General features: G+C 45.4%; 1 protein-coding gene across 1 annotated transcript; it reads left to right on the top strand.

The window, feature by feature from the left end:
• Nucleotides 1–31: 31 nt before the first annotated feature.
• Nucleotides 32–11,149, top strand: LOC308590139 (uncharacterized protein). The gene is made up of 4 exons (XM_081199873.1): nucleotides 32–365; nucleotides 8,515–8,664; nucleotides 9,799–9,933; nucleotides 10,836–11,149. Exons 1-4 carry the CDS (start codon nucleotides 149–151, stop codon nucleotides 11,048–11,050), a joined length of 717 nt encoding a protein of 238 aa, XP_081055999.1. The 5' UTR covers nucleotides 32–148; the 3' UTR covers nucleotides 11,051–11,149.
• Nucleotides 11,150–15,628: the final 4,479 nt, after the last annotated feature.

Raw genomic sequence — 15,628 nt, 5'->3', positions numbered from 1 at the left:
AGGATATGAAGGAAGTCAAGATTCCACGGCAGTTGAGACCAGCTAGAAGTATCTGCAGGAGTCTTAACTGCTGCACAGAGACTCTAGGAACCACTGTCACCACAAGTTCTCAGTGGTCCTCAGTGGCTGTTTCTTCCCCCTAGCGAAGATGCCCCCAGCCAATGCCTGCCAGTGGCTCCGAGTGAGCTTGCCCTATCGAGCCACCACAGCCGCCTCTACTTGCATCAGTTTCCTCCTCCTCTCCATCTCCCTGCTTAGCCCCTCCTGGATGGAAATCATTGTCCCAGACACGAACGGGCCTCCTAACCCCGTGGCCAACAAACTCTGCAACAACGTGGCCTGCACCCAACTGAGCAGGAGCAGCGGTAAGGAGGTGTGCTGGTGCCTGCTCATCTCAGTCCTACACCTTCCGGCACTCCGCCCCAAACACAAGCAACCATCTCCTCTTGCCCCACGGCTGCATAACTCCAGTCCTGGAGGATCTGCCCTTCAGGAGATGTTTAAGTCAGTTTTTGGATCTCCAGCGAGATCCCATGCCAACATGTACTGATGTGTAATCCCAAATGAAGCAAGGTGTTTTGAAATGTTTATTTCATTATTTCCTGAGGAGATAAACAATTTGCTTCGAATCCCCGAGACGGGGTGAGCTCCTGTTGCTCGGTCCCTGCTCCTGCCAACCTAGCAGTTCAAAAGCATGTCAAAGTACAAGTAGATAAATAGGTGGGAAGGTAAACGCCATTTCCGTGTGCTGCTCTGGTTCGCCAGAAGCGGCTTAGTCATGCTGGCCACATGACCCGGAAGCTGTATGCCGGCTTCCTCAGCCAATAAAGCGAGATGAGCACCGCAACCCCAGACTCAGTCACGACAGGACCTAATGGTCAGGGGTCCTTTTTATTGTTGCATGCAACCCCAATCTCTAAGCAGTGCGAGATTCCAGGGCCCAGAGTTTGTGTTTCCTTTGGAATGAAGGACAGCAGAGACTGTGGTATTTTTATGATTTATGGTTTGTTTGCACATATATGCAACCTGAGCCTACGGTTCACAGAATTAAGAACCGAAGAGAGCTTGCTTCTCCCATAGCTACAGCCTTGGATTCAAACAAACATTGTTTGCGCGCGCGCTCTCTGTTTTGCTTCTAGCTCACATCACTCTACTTCCTCTTCACAGCCCTGGCTTTATCCTCCTAACTACCCAGAGTTGAGGGAGGGTGGAGCTCCACCCAATTGCCATCGCCCACAGAGCTGCTTCCTTTGTTCCCCTTAATGGCCCATCACCCAAGCAATCGCCTTAACAGGACGCTAACCTGACTGTCCCAAGAATTGGTTGTCAAGCCTCTGCTTAAAGACCTCCAAAGTAGGAGACTCCACCACACTCCTTGGCAGCAAATTCCACTGTCGAACAGCTCTTACTGTCAGGAAGTTCTTCCTAATGTTTAGGTGGAATCTTCTTTCTTGTAGTTTGGATCCATTGCTCCGTGTCCGCTTCTCTGGAGCAGCAGAAAACAACCTTTCTCCCTCCTCTATGTGACATCCTTTTATATATTTGAACATGGCTATCATATCACCCCTTAACCTCCTCTTCTCCAGGCTAAACATGCCCAGCTCCCTTAACCGTTCCTCATAAGGCATCGTTTCCAGGCCTTTGACCATTTTGGTTGCCCTCTTCTGGACACGTTCCAGTTTGTCAGTGTCCTTCTTGAATTGTGGTGCCCAGAACTGGACACAGTACTCCAGGTGAGGTCTGACCAGAGCAGAATACAGTGGCACTATTACTTCCCTTGATCTAGATGCTATACTCCTATTGATGAGGCCCAGAATTGCATTGGCTTTTTTAGCTGCCGCGTCACACTGTTGGCTCATGTCAAGTTTGTGGTCAACCAAGACTCCTAGATCCTTTTCACATGTACTGCTCTCAAGCCAGGTGTCACCCATCTTGTATTTGTGCCTCTCATTTTTTTTAGCCCAAGTGCAATACTTTACATTTCTCCCTGTTAAAATTCATCTTGTTTGTTTTGGCCCAGTTTTCTAATCTGTCAAGGTCGTTTTGAAGTGTGATCCTGTCCTCTGGGGTGTTAGCCACCCCTCCCAGTTTAGTGTCATCTGCAAATTTGATCAGGATGCCCTTGAGTCCATCATCCAAGTCGTTGATAAAGATGTTGAATAAGACCGGGCCCAAGACAGAACCCTGTGGCACCCCACTAGTCACTCTTCTCCAGGATGAATAGGAACCATTGATGAGCACCCTTTGGGTTCGGTCAGTCAGCCAGTTACAAATCCACTGAGTGGTAGCATAGTCAAGACCGCATTTTACCAGCTTCTTTACAAGAATATCATGGGGCACCTTGTCAAATGCCTTGCTGAAATCAAGGTAGGCTACATCCACTGCGTTCCCTTCATCTACCAGGCTTGTAATTCTGTCAAAAAAACGAGATCAGGTTAGTCTGACATGACTTATTTTTCAGAAATCCATGCTGACTATTGGTGATCACAGCATTCCTTTCTAGGTGCTCACAGACTGTTTTCTTAATGATCTGCTCCAGAATCTTCCCTGGTATTGATGTCAGACTGACTGGGCGGTAATTATTTGGGTCCTCTCTTTTCCCCTTTTTGAAAATAGGGACAACATTTGCCCTCCTCCAGTCTGCCGGGACTTCGCCTGTTCTCCAGGAATTCTCAAAGATGACTGCCAGTGGTTCTGAGATTACATCTGCCAGTTCTTTTAATACTCTTGGATGCAGTTCATCTGGCCCTGGAGACTTGAATACATCTAAACTAGCCAAGTATTCTTGTACTATCTCCTTAGTTATTCTGGGCTGTGTTTCCTTTGCTGAATCATTTGCTCCAAATTCTTCAGGTCGGGCATTGTTTTCTTTATCGGAGAAGACTGAGGCAAAGAAGGCATTGAGGAGTTCAGCCCTTTCTGTGTCCCCTGTTTGCATTTCACCATTATCTCCTCTGAGTGACCCCACTGTTTCTTTGTTCTTCCTTTTGCTACGAACATACCCATAAAAGCCTTTTTTGTTGCTTTTAACCTCTCTAGCAAGCCTGAGTTCATTCTGTGCTTTAGCTTTTCTGACTTTGTGTCTACACGTGCTGGCTATTTGTTTGAATTCCTCTTTGGTGGTTTCCCCCATTTTCCATTTTTTGTACACATCCTTTTTTAATCTTAACTCAGTTAAAAGTTCTTTAGATAGCCACCCTGGCTTTACAAGGCTTGATTAACTTTTAACACTTATTTGATCCAGGGATTAGGAGGGGTGTCTGCAAACAGCCTAACACTGTCCCTACAAACGCATAACTATTACTATATATATATATATATATATATATATATATATATATGCAGGTTTTGGTGTCTTCGGGTGTCTTCCCGTGTAAGAGTTGGGGTGTCTAGGCGACGTTTCGACGAGGTCTCACTCGTCATCTTCAGGCTGGTGCTTTCGGCTTCTTGTTACTAGAACAGAGCAGGATCTCAGTGTTTGAGTTCCTATAAATACTGTTGAGGGGGTGTGGTGTATAGCCTCCAACGTTCTGGGCAGAGAGGGAGTTCCCAGGTTAGTGTGCCTTTTCTTCTTTTGTTCCTTAATTACTTGAGGGATATCTTGAGTGATTTCTTGAGTGATATTCTGAGTACCACTTAGGAGGGTCATTAGGTGTGGATTAGTTGTGGATTAACTAATCCACACCTAATGACCCTCCTAAGTGGTACTCAGAATATCACTCAAGAAATCACTCAAGATATCCCTCAAGTAATTAAGGAACAAAAGAAGAAAAGGCACACTAACCTGGGAACTCCCTCTCTGCCCAGAACGTTGGAGGCTATACACCACACCCCCTCAACAGTATTTATAGGAACTCAAACACTGAGATCCTGCTCTGTTCTAGTAACAAGAAGCCGAAAGCACCAGCCTGAAGATGACGAGTGAGACCTCGTCGAAACGTCGCCTAGACACCCCAACTCTTACACGGGAAGACACCCGAAGACACCAAAACCTGCATTCCTGTACCCGTGAAAATCTACGAAAGCATATATATATATATATATATATATATATATATATTCGGCTATATCTATATATCTATCTACTTATCTATCATCTCCATATCATGATCTGAAGCAATTTGATATGGAGCAGAGATTTGCTGATGATTTTTAACTGTCGGGTGATTGAATTTTTAAAAACTGTTTAAAAGTGCCTTTACAGAATGCCAAAATCCAGACAGTATAGAGAGATTTGGTCTCAGGGACATGATAAGGCACCTCCAAAAGTTCAGCCCCTGAACATGGCAGTGATTTAGCCAGCCTATAGGGAGCAAGACCCTCTTAAGGTATCTTGGTCCGAAATTATTTAGGGCTTTGAACTCTAGTCCCCAAACTTTGAAGCTGGCCTGGGGACAGACAGCTGGTGCAGATGCTATGGCACTGTTGTTACAAGCTGTCGGAAAGTTACTGATAATGATGTTTTGTACTAGTGTCTACAACCGTCAGCGCCTCCTGAGAACTAGAGCTGTCAAGAGTGATGTTTAGAAGGGGAAACCACATCCCATTTGCTGCCTCCTGAGAGCTGAGCTGTTGAGCAGCTTTAAGAAAGAAACACTCCTACCCTCTGGAACAGAGGTCAGGTGCATTGTTATTTAAAGCAAGTAGGGATATTCACAACTGATGATGCATCTATTTGCTCGGGTTTTTTTCCCTAATCCTCCCCTCCCTCCCACCCACCTCAACCGTGACCTTTTCTTCCAATGAGCCTGGGGCAGCATGTGCAATTTTCTCCTCCTTCGCCCATTTTCATCCTCACATAACTCTGCAAAGTAGATTAGGGTGAGAAATAGTGACCCCAACACCCAGTAAGAGATCCAGTAGGGATTTGAACTGTTCCACATCTTTAAGAATGCATCTTCTGTTTAGGGATTGATGGATACTGGAATCATGTATGTAGATCAGGAAGGGAGAACCCCAATTCTCTCTGTCCAGGCCTGGCAATGATCTCCATGCACTGTGCCCAAAGTGTTTTTGTTTTATTTTGCCTAGTGAACTCTGAATCATGCCTCTAGTTAAGGGTTTCCCAAACTTGGGTCTCCAGCTGCTTTTGGACTACAATTCCCATCATCCCTGACCACTGGTCCTGCTAACTAGGGATGATGGGAGTTGTAGTCCAAACACAGCTGGAGACCCAAGTTTGGGAAACCCTATTCTAGCTTCTCTAGATGGAGGACAGAGTGATGCTGCTGGTCAGTGTTGACAAAACTAATTTAGACAAACCAATGGTCCTTCTTGCTTCCTATGTTCCATGCCCCAGTAATAAACATTCTATACAGGACATTCTATACAAAGATCTCAAAATAGCTGTCTTATTACAAAAGAATTTCAGAAATAGACTGGAAAGAGAAGCTGCTGAATTGCAACTTATTACCAAACTTAAAACGATGGAAAGACCTGGTCTGAATAGAGACATTGGATTCTTATCTCATTATACATGATAAAGCTATTTTTAGTCATCTCACCCCTTGCTTTTTCCTGTAAGACCAATTGCAGTCGTTAACAGTCATCAACAGGTTTACCACACCTATCAGCCAATCACCCATTCCCACCACCCTTCTGAGTAATACCCCTCCCCACCCTCTCACTATATATAAAGGTCTGGTGACTTCTGTTTCAGTGTATCTGAAGTAGTGTGCATGCACATGAAAGCTCATACCAATAACAAACTTAGTTTGTCTCTAAAATGCTACTGGAAGGATTAAAAAAAAAATTGTTTCGACTATGGCAGACCAACACGGCTACCTACCTGTAACTTGTCTGGACATGTTTGCTAAGGTTAAACTAGTGTAACCCCTGTCTACCCCTCCCCTTTGGTGACACGTCAGTGATGTAAAGATGATATATCAATGATGCTGTGTGAACTGTATTCTGGGATGTGGTGTGAAGTTTTAAAAGTCAATGTCGCTCCATGCTCTGGGTTCACTCGCTGCTGTTGAACCTGTTGCGCAACAATAAGGGATCTAAGTCTACTTACTGCTGTTTTGCTCCAAATTGCTTGGCTGGAATTTCCTTCTTTTACTGACCACCTGGACCCGCGGAGGACTGGTACCCCAACAAGCTGGGCTGTCTCAACTCAGAATTTTCCTTAAGAAGTATAACTTTTAAAACTCACTTGTAATAAGATGAAGGAGGTTTTAAAATTAAGTACCGTAGTTTTCACTCGATTACACACATTTTTTTCCTCCTAGAAAGTAAGGGGAAATGTCTGTGCGTGTTACGGAGCGAATGCTTCCCTCCTCCATGGTTTCCAGCGGGAGAAGAGCCACTGAATGGGGAGGAGAGAGGGACAGAGTGCCTGCTTCTTTAAAGGAGCAAAGTGGGAGGGGAGGGTAGCCACTTACACGAGTGTAAGCGGCTCCTGTCCGGTTGGCTCCTTTAAAGCAAGCAGGCTCTCTGTATCTCTCTCGTCCCGCTTTGCTGGAAATAGCAAGAAAGATTTTCAGCTCGCTAAGGGCGGGGGGGGGGGAGAGAAGCAGAACCTGCTTGCTTTAAAGGAGCCTACCGGACAGAAGGCTGCAAGCTAAAGTCTTGGAAAGCCTTTTATAAAAGACTAAATTTCCATCGGTAAAGAACTAAACCCCCCCTTTTTGGAGACAGGGGAAGGGGGGGAGTGGTGGACTGAATATACCTGTAGGAGAGAGTTAAGAGAGTTAAAATACCGCCGCTCTGACCCTGGAAACGGGCTGCTAGCAGGATTGATGTTTTTGGAACGTCCATTGACAGCGTTTAGAACATTCATTGACAGGTAGCTAAACAAGAGAATACATTGTTTCTACTGTCTCCGGTTGTTTTCAAAAAAAGGAGGAAAGTAACTGAAAATTGAAACTAACTTTGGATTATTGAAACTGTGTTTAAAAGAGGACATACTGACCAATACAAATAGAAACTGTTTTCCCCTAGTGGAAGCTTTTGAAACTGGTTCCTTACAGGGGAATTTCCAGCTGCAAGATAAAAAAATTGTGAGACTTTGGAACTGACCTTGAATCTCTTAAGTGTTATGGCAAATGGAAAGGAAAAAACAGACGGGATGTCGACAGAAGAGGCCTTAGTGGTTGCATTATTGAAAATAAACGATTCGCTGGAACAACTTCACAAGAAAACAGACGTGATAAATGTGAAAATGGATGCTGCAAATATTGAAATTGACTTAATCATAGAAAGTTTACATAACTTGGGACAAAAGGTGAATACCAATTCAGAAACCACCCAGAAATTGACACAGGAATCTACTCTGATACGGCAAACTGCAGATGAAGTCAGGGAAAAAACCCTTGCTGCTAAATCTAAAGCAATACAACTGGAGAGGAGAGTCCCATCCATACAAAGACAACCCGATGAACATAAGCTGACATTCGTTATGATTGAACTTAAAGAAGAACAGATGTATTTGAGGACCAGAGCCCTATCTGAACTGGAAAAGGAAAGCTTGACAGAGTTTCAGGAGGCGACAGGACTAACATCGGTTGAGAAAGAGAGGTATTTGGGGGTTAGTATGACCGCCAAAAATGTGAATCTGTTTAAGGATAACTGTGAAGGATGTTGGATTGAAGAGAAGGGGGATTTGGAAATATGGACAAATCAGAAGTTGTTACTGTTGGGCCGAGTTACTGTGGTGGGGATGAGGGCTGCTGTGTTGCTGGGGATGTTGCTTTTGTTTCAAACATTGCAAGCTTTGGATAGGATGGATTGTTTCAGGAGGTGGCAGAGGGATGTTTCTAGAGTTGTTTGGCAGGGCAGGAAGCCTCGAGTAAAACTTAAGATATTGACGGATGCCAAAGAAGGAGGTGGACCTGCCTGCCAGACCTCTAACTTTCGTTGTGAACCATCTGCTTTTTGCTGGTTGAGAGAATGGCTGCTTCTTGAAAGCACTGAAGTGTTGGATAATGGCAGACGAAGTTGATGGACTATATGGAATTGGCAGAAATGACTGGCAAGATCCGAGACAAGGGAGAAGAGTCGGTGGAAGAAGATTGGAAAAAGTTTAAAGACTATTTATAGAAATATTGTAAAATTAAGGAATGTTAGAAAAATGTTGGAATGAAGTTATATGGCTTTAGTAGAAATGTTATAAGGAATTAAGTATAAATAGATTAATAGAAAATTAAAGGAAAAATAAGGCAAGAATGTGTTAAGATAATTATAGGATAGAAAACAGAGTAAGATGGAAAGGAACTGCTGAAACAATTAATAGAAGTGGAATACAAAAAGGGAGGTGTGAGGAGGTCGCTGAAAATAAGTGAATGAAATATAAGATATTGAAAATGTTTGAGGTGTTTTTAAATTGTTTTTGTTGGTTTTTGCTTTGTTTTGTTAGTCCATGTAGCGTTTTTGTATTGTATTTGTATTGTTTTTTCTTTTTTCTTTTTTTGTTTGTAGTGTTGTGTTGAAAATGTTGAAAAAGTAATAAATATCATTTTTAAAAAAACAAAACAAAGCATGAACAATCCGTATTAATCTTTCTCTCCCTGGCAGGTCTCACGAGAGTTTCGAGAATCCTCCTGGCACTCGCTACGGTCACTGGCTTCGTGGCAGCCATCTCCCTCCTCATCTCCTGCCAATGCCCGAGGCGTTGTGGGGGACCTTCCAACATGCTGGTGTCCTCAGCAGCAAGCTTCACCACAGGTAAGAAAGAGGACTCCCCCTTGTTTCGGAAGGGCTCAGTGGGACAGCAAATGCTCACATGCAAAACGTCTCAGGTTTAAGGCTTCATAGGTCAAAACCAGCACTTTGAATTGGGCCCAGAAACTAACCGGCAGCCAGTTCAGTCGGCCCAGATTTGATGTAATGTGCTCACCCCACTGAGCAGCTTGGCCATCAAATTCTGCACCAGCATTCAATCCCCAGCATCTGCTGGTTGGCTGGGGAAATCCTCTGTCTGGAGCCTTACAGGGCAGCTGCCAGTCAGTGTAGACAATACTAAGCTTGTGTAGCCTGTGGCTTCATGGTAGAGGAATTTGTTTTGCATGCAGAAGGTCCCTGGTTCAATCTCTAGGGGGGCCTGGGAGGGAACCCAAGAGAGCCTCTGCCAGTCAGTGTAGAGACCATTGGTAGGCAAACTAAGGCCCGGGGGCCAGATCTGGCCCAATCAACTTCTCAATCCAGCCCGCGGACAGTCTGGGAATCAGCATGTTTTTACATGAGTAGAATGTGTCCTTTAATTTAAAATGCATCTCTGGGTTATTTGTGGGACATAGGAATTCGTTCATTTCCCCCCCTTCAAAATACAGTGGATGCTCGGGTTGCGAACGTGATCCATGCGGGATGCACGTTCACAACCCACAGTGTTCGCAACCACATTGTTCGCAACCCACTTCTGTGCTTCTGCGCATGCGCAGATTGCGATTCGGCGCTTCTGTGCATGTGCAAAGCGCAATTTACTGCTTCTGCGCATGCACGACTGCCAAAACCCAGAAGTAACCTGCTCTGGTACTTCCGGGTTTCGACAGTCCGCAACCCAAAAAAACGCAACCTGAAGCAGATGCAACATGAGGTATAGTCTGGCCCCCCACAAGGTCTGAGGGACAATGGACTGGCCCCCTGCTGAAAGTTTGCTGGCCCCTGGTGTAGACGGTACTAAACCAGATTGTCCAATGGTTTGGCTCAGTATATTACAGCTTCCTGCCTTCCTGTGCATTCACAAGGCTTATTTTGCAGGCTTAAAGCCTCCATTCAACAGGTTCATGAAAAAACCTGGATCAAATGGATCCCCCATCCCTACTCAGGTGTCATCTCTAACTCACCTTTACTCCTTGTTAGGCATCTTCGGCTTTGTCACAATGGCCTCATACACAGTTGACATGACCCAGAAAGATTTGAGTTCTGTCGGCCACCTTCACTTCACATGGAATTTCTGCCTCGCCTGGCTGGTGTTCACCCTCTATGTCATGAATGGTGAGCTTTGTTAAGCCACAGTTTCTTAGGGCATCCCTACTGGGAAACTGTGGTTCAAGTACTGCCAACAGGCCAGGATGTTATATTAAGCCATCACTTATTAGGACAGCAAAGTGGAAGGTGGATCGGAGCCATAGGGCACAGTCCACCAGGACGTTCTCTCATGTAAGCCCTATGGCAGGGATGCTCAGTCTCCTTAGGCCTGTGACCTTCTTGGGAGTTTTGAATGAGTGCCGAGGCACTACCCCCTCTGGTCAGTTCTCTCCCTTCTCCTACAGGTCAGCCGCCCCCCTGGGGGACAGAAAGAGAGCTAAAATTTAGGTTTCCCAGGGTATGAGGGTCAAAGTCAGATCCAGTGGAATTAATCAGAGCCTTGCCTTGAACAGGACATAGAGCTGAAAGAATGAAGTTGGGAAGAGTGCCACTCTACCAACTCCTTCCTTCTACTCTATGAACTTTTTGAGAAAGAAAAAGCTAACCATCCTCACCATCTCATAACCAAGGAGGCTTCGTGGACAGCAGGGGAAGATCACAGGGGCATCGCTGTGCCCATGGGCACCGCATTGGTGACCCCTGCCCTGTTGAAATGAACAGGAACCACACAGGCCATTTTGCAGAGCTCATGTTCTTTCCAGTTTGGCTTATGCAGGAGAGCTTCCTTGATCCCCATAACTTAACAGCTCTCAGTGTGTTCCCCATTTCCAAACCTGGGGACCAAAATGCTTTCAGTGAGGCTTGCATTATTACTGTTATGCACTGCGAGGAGTTGGATGAGTAATTGGGAAGTGCCTGTTACGCTGAGCTCCTAGGAGGAAGGGTGGGACAAAACTGCAACCAATCAATTCAGTTCAACTTAAAAAAACAAACAGAAAAGGAACATGGTCCTTCTTTTCTCCCCGCAGGTTTCTTTAGCTTGATGACACATTTGCTGACCACACAATCCGGCAGCGAACAACATTTCAACACAATCCTCTTGGAAGGGAGCATGCAGCAACCTGCGGCTGGGGACCACACAGCTATGGGGCTGTCAGTTCTCCAAGGTCAGGGCCTGGCTGCTCCACCTGCAAGAAGCCCCCTCCCAAGCCCATCCCTCTGTCTTAATTCCACCATAATCTAAACTCTTCAACCTGATAGTTTCTCATTTCCCTCCCATGCTATTTTTTATTTTATTTTATTTTGAATCCGCATTGCCTATTAAAAAAAATTATCCATCCTACTGCTTCTCTTGTTGTTGTTGTTTTTAAATATTCCAATGTCTGATTTTTTTAAAAAAAGCCAACACCTAAATCTTGTAATAAAGTTGTTTTGCATTTTCAATGCCTGGTCTGTAACAGTTTCTTCTCTCTTCCCCACCTTCCCCCTCCTTTTAGGTAAGTAAAACCAAAGAGAGCTGTCCATTTCACCAGGAACTTTTAGGGTCCCCTAACAACTCTCAGCACCCTTAACAAACTACAGTTCCCAGGATTCTTTGGGGGAATGCCATGGCTGCTTAAAAGTGACATGGGGCTGCTTCAAATGTGTAGTGCAGATGGAGCCTTGGAGTGCTTTAAAAATTATAATTCATCACTCTAAACGGGTTTTCCCCTGACTGTGCTCCCGAGTACGATGCGGTGTTTCTCTGACGTTCTGAAAAAATGGGTGGCATCAGCACAGCATATGGAAAATTGTGATACAGTGGTACCTCGGGTTAAGTACTTAATTCGTTCCGGAGGTCTGTTCTTAATCTGAAACTATTCTTAACCTGAAGCACCACTTTAGCTAATGGGGCCTCCTGCTGCTGCCGCACCACCGGAGCACGATTTCTCATCCTGAAGCAAAGTTCTTAACCTGAAGCACTATTTCTGGGTTAGCAGAGTCTGTAACCTGAAGCGTATGTAACCTGAAGTGTATGTAACCCGAGGTACCACTGTAGATTAAATATTTTCCAGCATGGTGGATGTGTAATAATAGTGAAACTGTCAGCTGCTAACTTTCTAAGAGGCAGAGCAGCCCTATTAGGAGGGAGGAGGAAAGTGACAACTCTTGTAACTGGGTGTGCCATGCATAGAAATGTGTGTGTCTTTGTGTGACAAATAAATAACCCTATTAAAAACAGAAGTGAAAACACTCCAAACCATTTAAAAGCACACAAAAATGAAGTAGAACACCCATCATCAGAAGACCTCACCACAAAGGCCAGTTAGTGGCCTAAAACCTGTGGGAACAAAAAAAAGTATTTGCCTGCTGGTGAAAGGAAAGCAGAGCAGCAGACAGCCTAGCCTCCTGTGGAAGGGAGTTCCATAGGCCCTCTCTTTTGTCCTCACTGAGCAGGCCTGTGCAGGGGGTGGAGCCGAGATACAGGCCTCTCCCAGAAGATCACAAAGCCCAGGCAAGCTCACATAGGGAGATAGCCTGGACCTAAGCTGTGTGGAGGGAAACGGGTGGCTCTGTGGTTTAACCCACAGAGGACTTGCCAATCAGAAGGTCAGCGGTTTAAATCCCCATGACGGGGTGAGCTCCCATTGCTCTGTCACAGCTCCTGCCAACCTAGCAGTTCGAAATCACACCAGTGCAAGTAGATAAATAGGTACCGCTCTGGCGGGAAGATAAACGACATTTCCGTGCGCTGCTCTGGTTCGCCAGAAGCGGCTTAGTCATGCTGGCCACATGACTCAGAAACTGTACGCCGGCTCCCTCGGCCAATAAAGCGAGATGAGCGCTGCAACCCCATAGTCAGCTGTGTGGAGACTAATTGCCTTTCTTTTCTTTCTTTTCTTTCTTTAAAAAAAATTATTTTCAATGCAACATTACAACAAAAATTACAAACATTGAATGCAAAATAAAACAGTACAAACAAGGGGGGGAATGCAAGAGAAAAAAGAACACAAAAAACCCCAAAACAAAAAACCACACATCTACAAATAAAACCATATCATCATTCTAATCTACTCATTACATACATATACACATATTGACTTCCTTCCTTTGTTCTAAGACCTCAAAATTTTTACTCTTTCTAAGTTGTTGTGTCTAATGTAGATTACCTCTATCTTTATACATTTCACACCATTTTTCTCTTTCTTTAACCCTGCAAAGCATCATTCATTACATACAGATATGCTTACTCCATATTGCCTTTCATTTCATATATTTGCCTCTAATCCAGGTGAACTCTGACCCCCGACTCCCAGAGGTCCCATGGGAGAGATTCCAGACACTAGCATGCATGGACGGCCTTGTGTTCACTGAACAATCCCCCTTTGGATTTGGGATGTTGGTTTGGGATGCTGTTGGGGGAGGGATGTGAGAGCTGTGACAGGGATGTGAGAGCTGTGACAGTTTCCACGATGTTTGCATCGTGAAGAAGAAAATTGCCAGCCTGGTCAGCTCCTCTTTGTGGAATCAGGGGAGAGGTGGGGTGCGCTGTGCTGCCCGGGGCCTCAGGAAGCGATCAATCTTAGGCCTACCCTGAGAACATTGCAGCATCTCCCCACATAAACCACAGACACTTTAGTCTCCCCCACAAGCACCACTTCCCCAGGATGGGAGGCACAGAGGACGATAGGTGCTAAAAAGAAAGAAAGAGCTGCAGTAGAATTTGGGGATGACGTGGTGAAAGGAGGAGGGGGTCAAATACACAGGGAGGAGAGAAACGGGGAAAGCAGAGCTGAGGCAGACTATAGAAGAAGACCAATAAGGCTCCATGCTTTGCAACCACAGCTCTGTCCTGATCCCACGCTGACAAGGACCAGCCTTTCCTCCTACAAAACCTCAAGCCAGCAGCTCCTGACACACGCTTTCCTGCTCTGGAGTCCTCAGCATCACTATCTGACCAACACTTGTTCTTTCCGCAAAGAGAAACAGGTAAAGATGGCAACAGTTCTGCTCCTCTCTAACCCTTTTTTAGAAAAAAATAAGGCAGGCTCTTCCCCAACCTGGTGCCCCTTCAAATGCTTTGAAGAGACAGTTTCCACCAGTGCCCCCAGCCAGTATGGTCTGGAGTAAGGTTTAGGGAAGTTCCAAGAGCATCTTCCAGCAAAATATAAAAACAAAGTAAGACGTCAAACATTAAAAACTTCCCGATACAGGGCTGCGTTTAGATATCTTCTAAAAGCTTTGTAGTTCTTTATCTCCTTGACATCTGGTGGGAGGATGTTCCACAGGGAGGGCACCACTGCCGAGAAGGTCCTCTCCCTGGTTCTCTGTAACTTCAATTCTCACAGTGAGAGAACCACTGGAAGGCCCTCGGAGCTGGACCTCAGTGTCCGGGCAGAACAATGGGGGTGGAGATGCTCCTTCAGGTATACTGGGCTGAGGCCATTTAGAACTTTAAAGATCAGCACCAACGCTTTGAATTGTGCTCAGAAAGATACTGGGAGCCAATGTAGGTCTTTCAGGACTGGTGTTATATGGTCTTGGCGGCCACTCCCAGTCACCAGTCTAGCTGCCATATTCTGTATTAGTTGTAGTTTCTGAGTTACCTTCAAAGGTAGCCTCTCATAGAGCGCATAGCAGTAGTCCAAGCGGGAGATAGCCAGACCATGATCTACTCTGGCAAGACAGTCCACGGGTAGGTGGGGTCTCAGCTGCATACCAGATGAAGCTGGGAGACAGCTGCCCAGGATAGAGAATTGACCTGCACAAGCGATCCTCTTGGGTGTCATCCTTATATGCTTTCTGCATCGTGATTATCGACAAATATTTCTGCCCAGTTCACAAAGCCCTATCCCTCCTTCAGCCTGCTTGGGGTGCAAAAGTCCCTATTGCTGCAGGAGAGGCGAAGAGGACATCCCTAACAGTTGTGCTGAGATAAAGATTCTGATAGGAACGGCTTCCTTTGCTCCTGCAGTGGCGAGATTTTGGCATTTGCAAAATTCGTTCTTCTTACACTGTGGATAAAAATGCCATAGGATTGCCCACTGCTGTGTTTTGCAATGGTGTGTGTGCTGATTTGAACTTTTTCTATGGGTTATTTCTGTAGATCATGGCATGAGTAAAAGTTGGCATAAGGGTGAATTCACACCATACATTCAAGGCACATTTAAGGCACATAGAGCTGTTGTTTCAGTTATTGGATTTTATATTGCCTGCTGCCGCCCAGGAAACTCTTCAGAGAGAAAGGGCAGGCTGTATACAGTTAATAAATAAATATAAATGGGCTGAATTAAAGGGGAAGAATTGTAGCTCAGTCATAGGAGCCAACTCCTAGGGGCCATGGGGGGCTTTAGCCCCCACAATAAAATATTTGAAGAGGCCGGATCCCCACAAAGCTGATGGGCATTCCCATTCAAATGGTGTGTGTGCACTGCATCATGGGACTGATTATGCAGGGCGGGGCTTACCTGGGCCCCCACAGTATTTTATTCAAGTTGGCACCCCTGAGCTCAGTGGAAGAGAAGCAAGTCCCAGGTTTGATCCCCAGCATCTCCAGACATGGGTGGGAACACGGCCTGTCTAAAAACCTGGACAGCTCATTTCCAACAGTGTACTGTAGACAATACTGAGCCATATTCATCTCAGGGTTGGCCCAGGAAAGACAGACTGGAATTCTGGAGAGCCACTGTAGACCAGAGGTCTTCAGATGTAACCCATGGACCACTGGTGGTCCACTGAAAGGTTGCAGAATATCTGAGGTTATCTGTTCTTCGACCTGAATTTGATTGAGGCTGCATACACAACATACACTTAAAGCCACAGTTAATGCACATGACTTCCT

The sequence above is a fragment of the Podarcis bocagei genome (genome assembly GCF_964188305.1).
Source record: "Podarcis bocagei genome assembly, chromosome: 7".
NCBI classification, from domain to species: domain Eukaryota; kingdom Metazoa; phylum Chordata; class Lepidosauria; order Squamata; family Lacertidae; genus Podarcis; species Podarcis bocagei.
The sequence above is the reverse complement of the archived record's forward strand: the minus strand, read 5'-3'. Positions and strand labels throughout refer to the sequence as shown.

Bases quoted from the DNA above. Each gene is read 5' to 3' on its own strand.
- LOC308590139 (XM_081199873.1), top strand. From the start codon at position 149: ATGCCCCCAGCCAATGCCTGCCAGTGGCTCCGAGTGAGCTTGCCCTAT. The intron at 366-8,514 runs GTAAGGAGGTGT...TCTCCCTGGCAG, and splicing joins CCAACTGAGCAGGAGCAGCG to GTCTCACGAGAGTTTCGAGA. The intron at 8,665-9,798 runs GTAAGAAAGAGG...ACTCCTTGTTAG, and splicing joins AGCAGCAAGCTTCACCACAG to GCATCTTCGGCTTTGTCACA.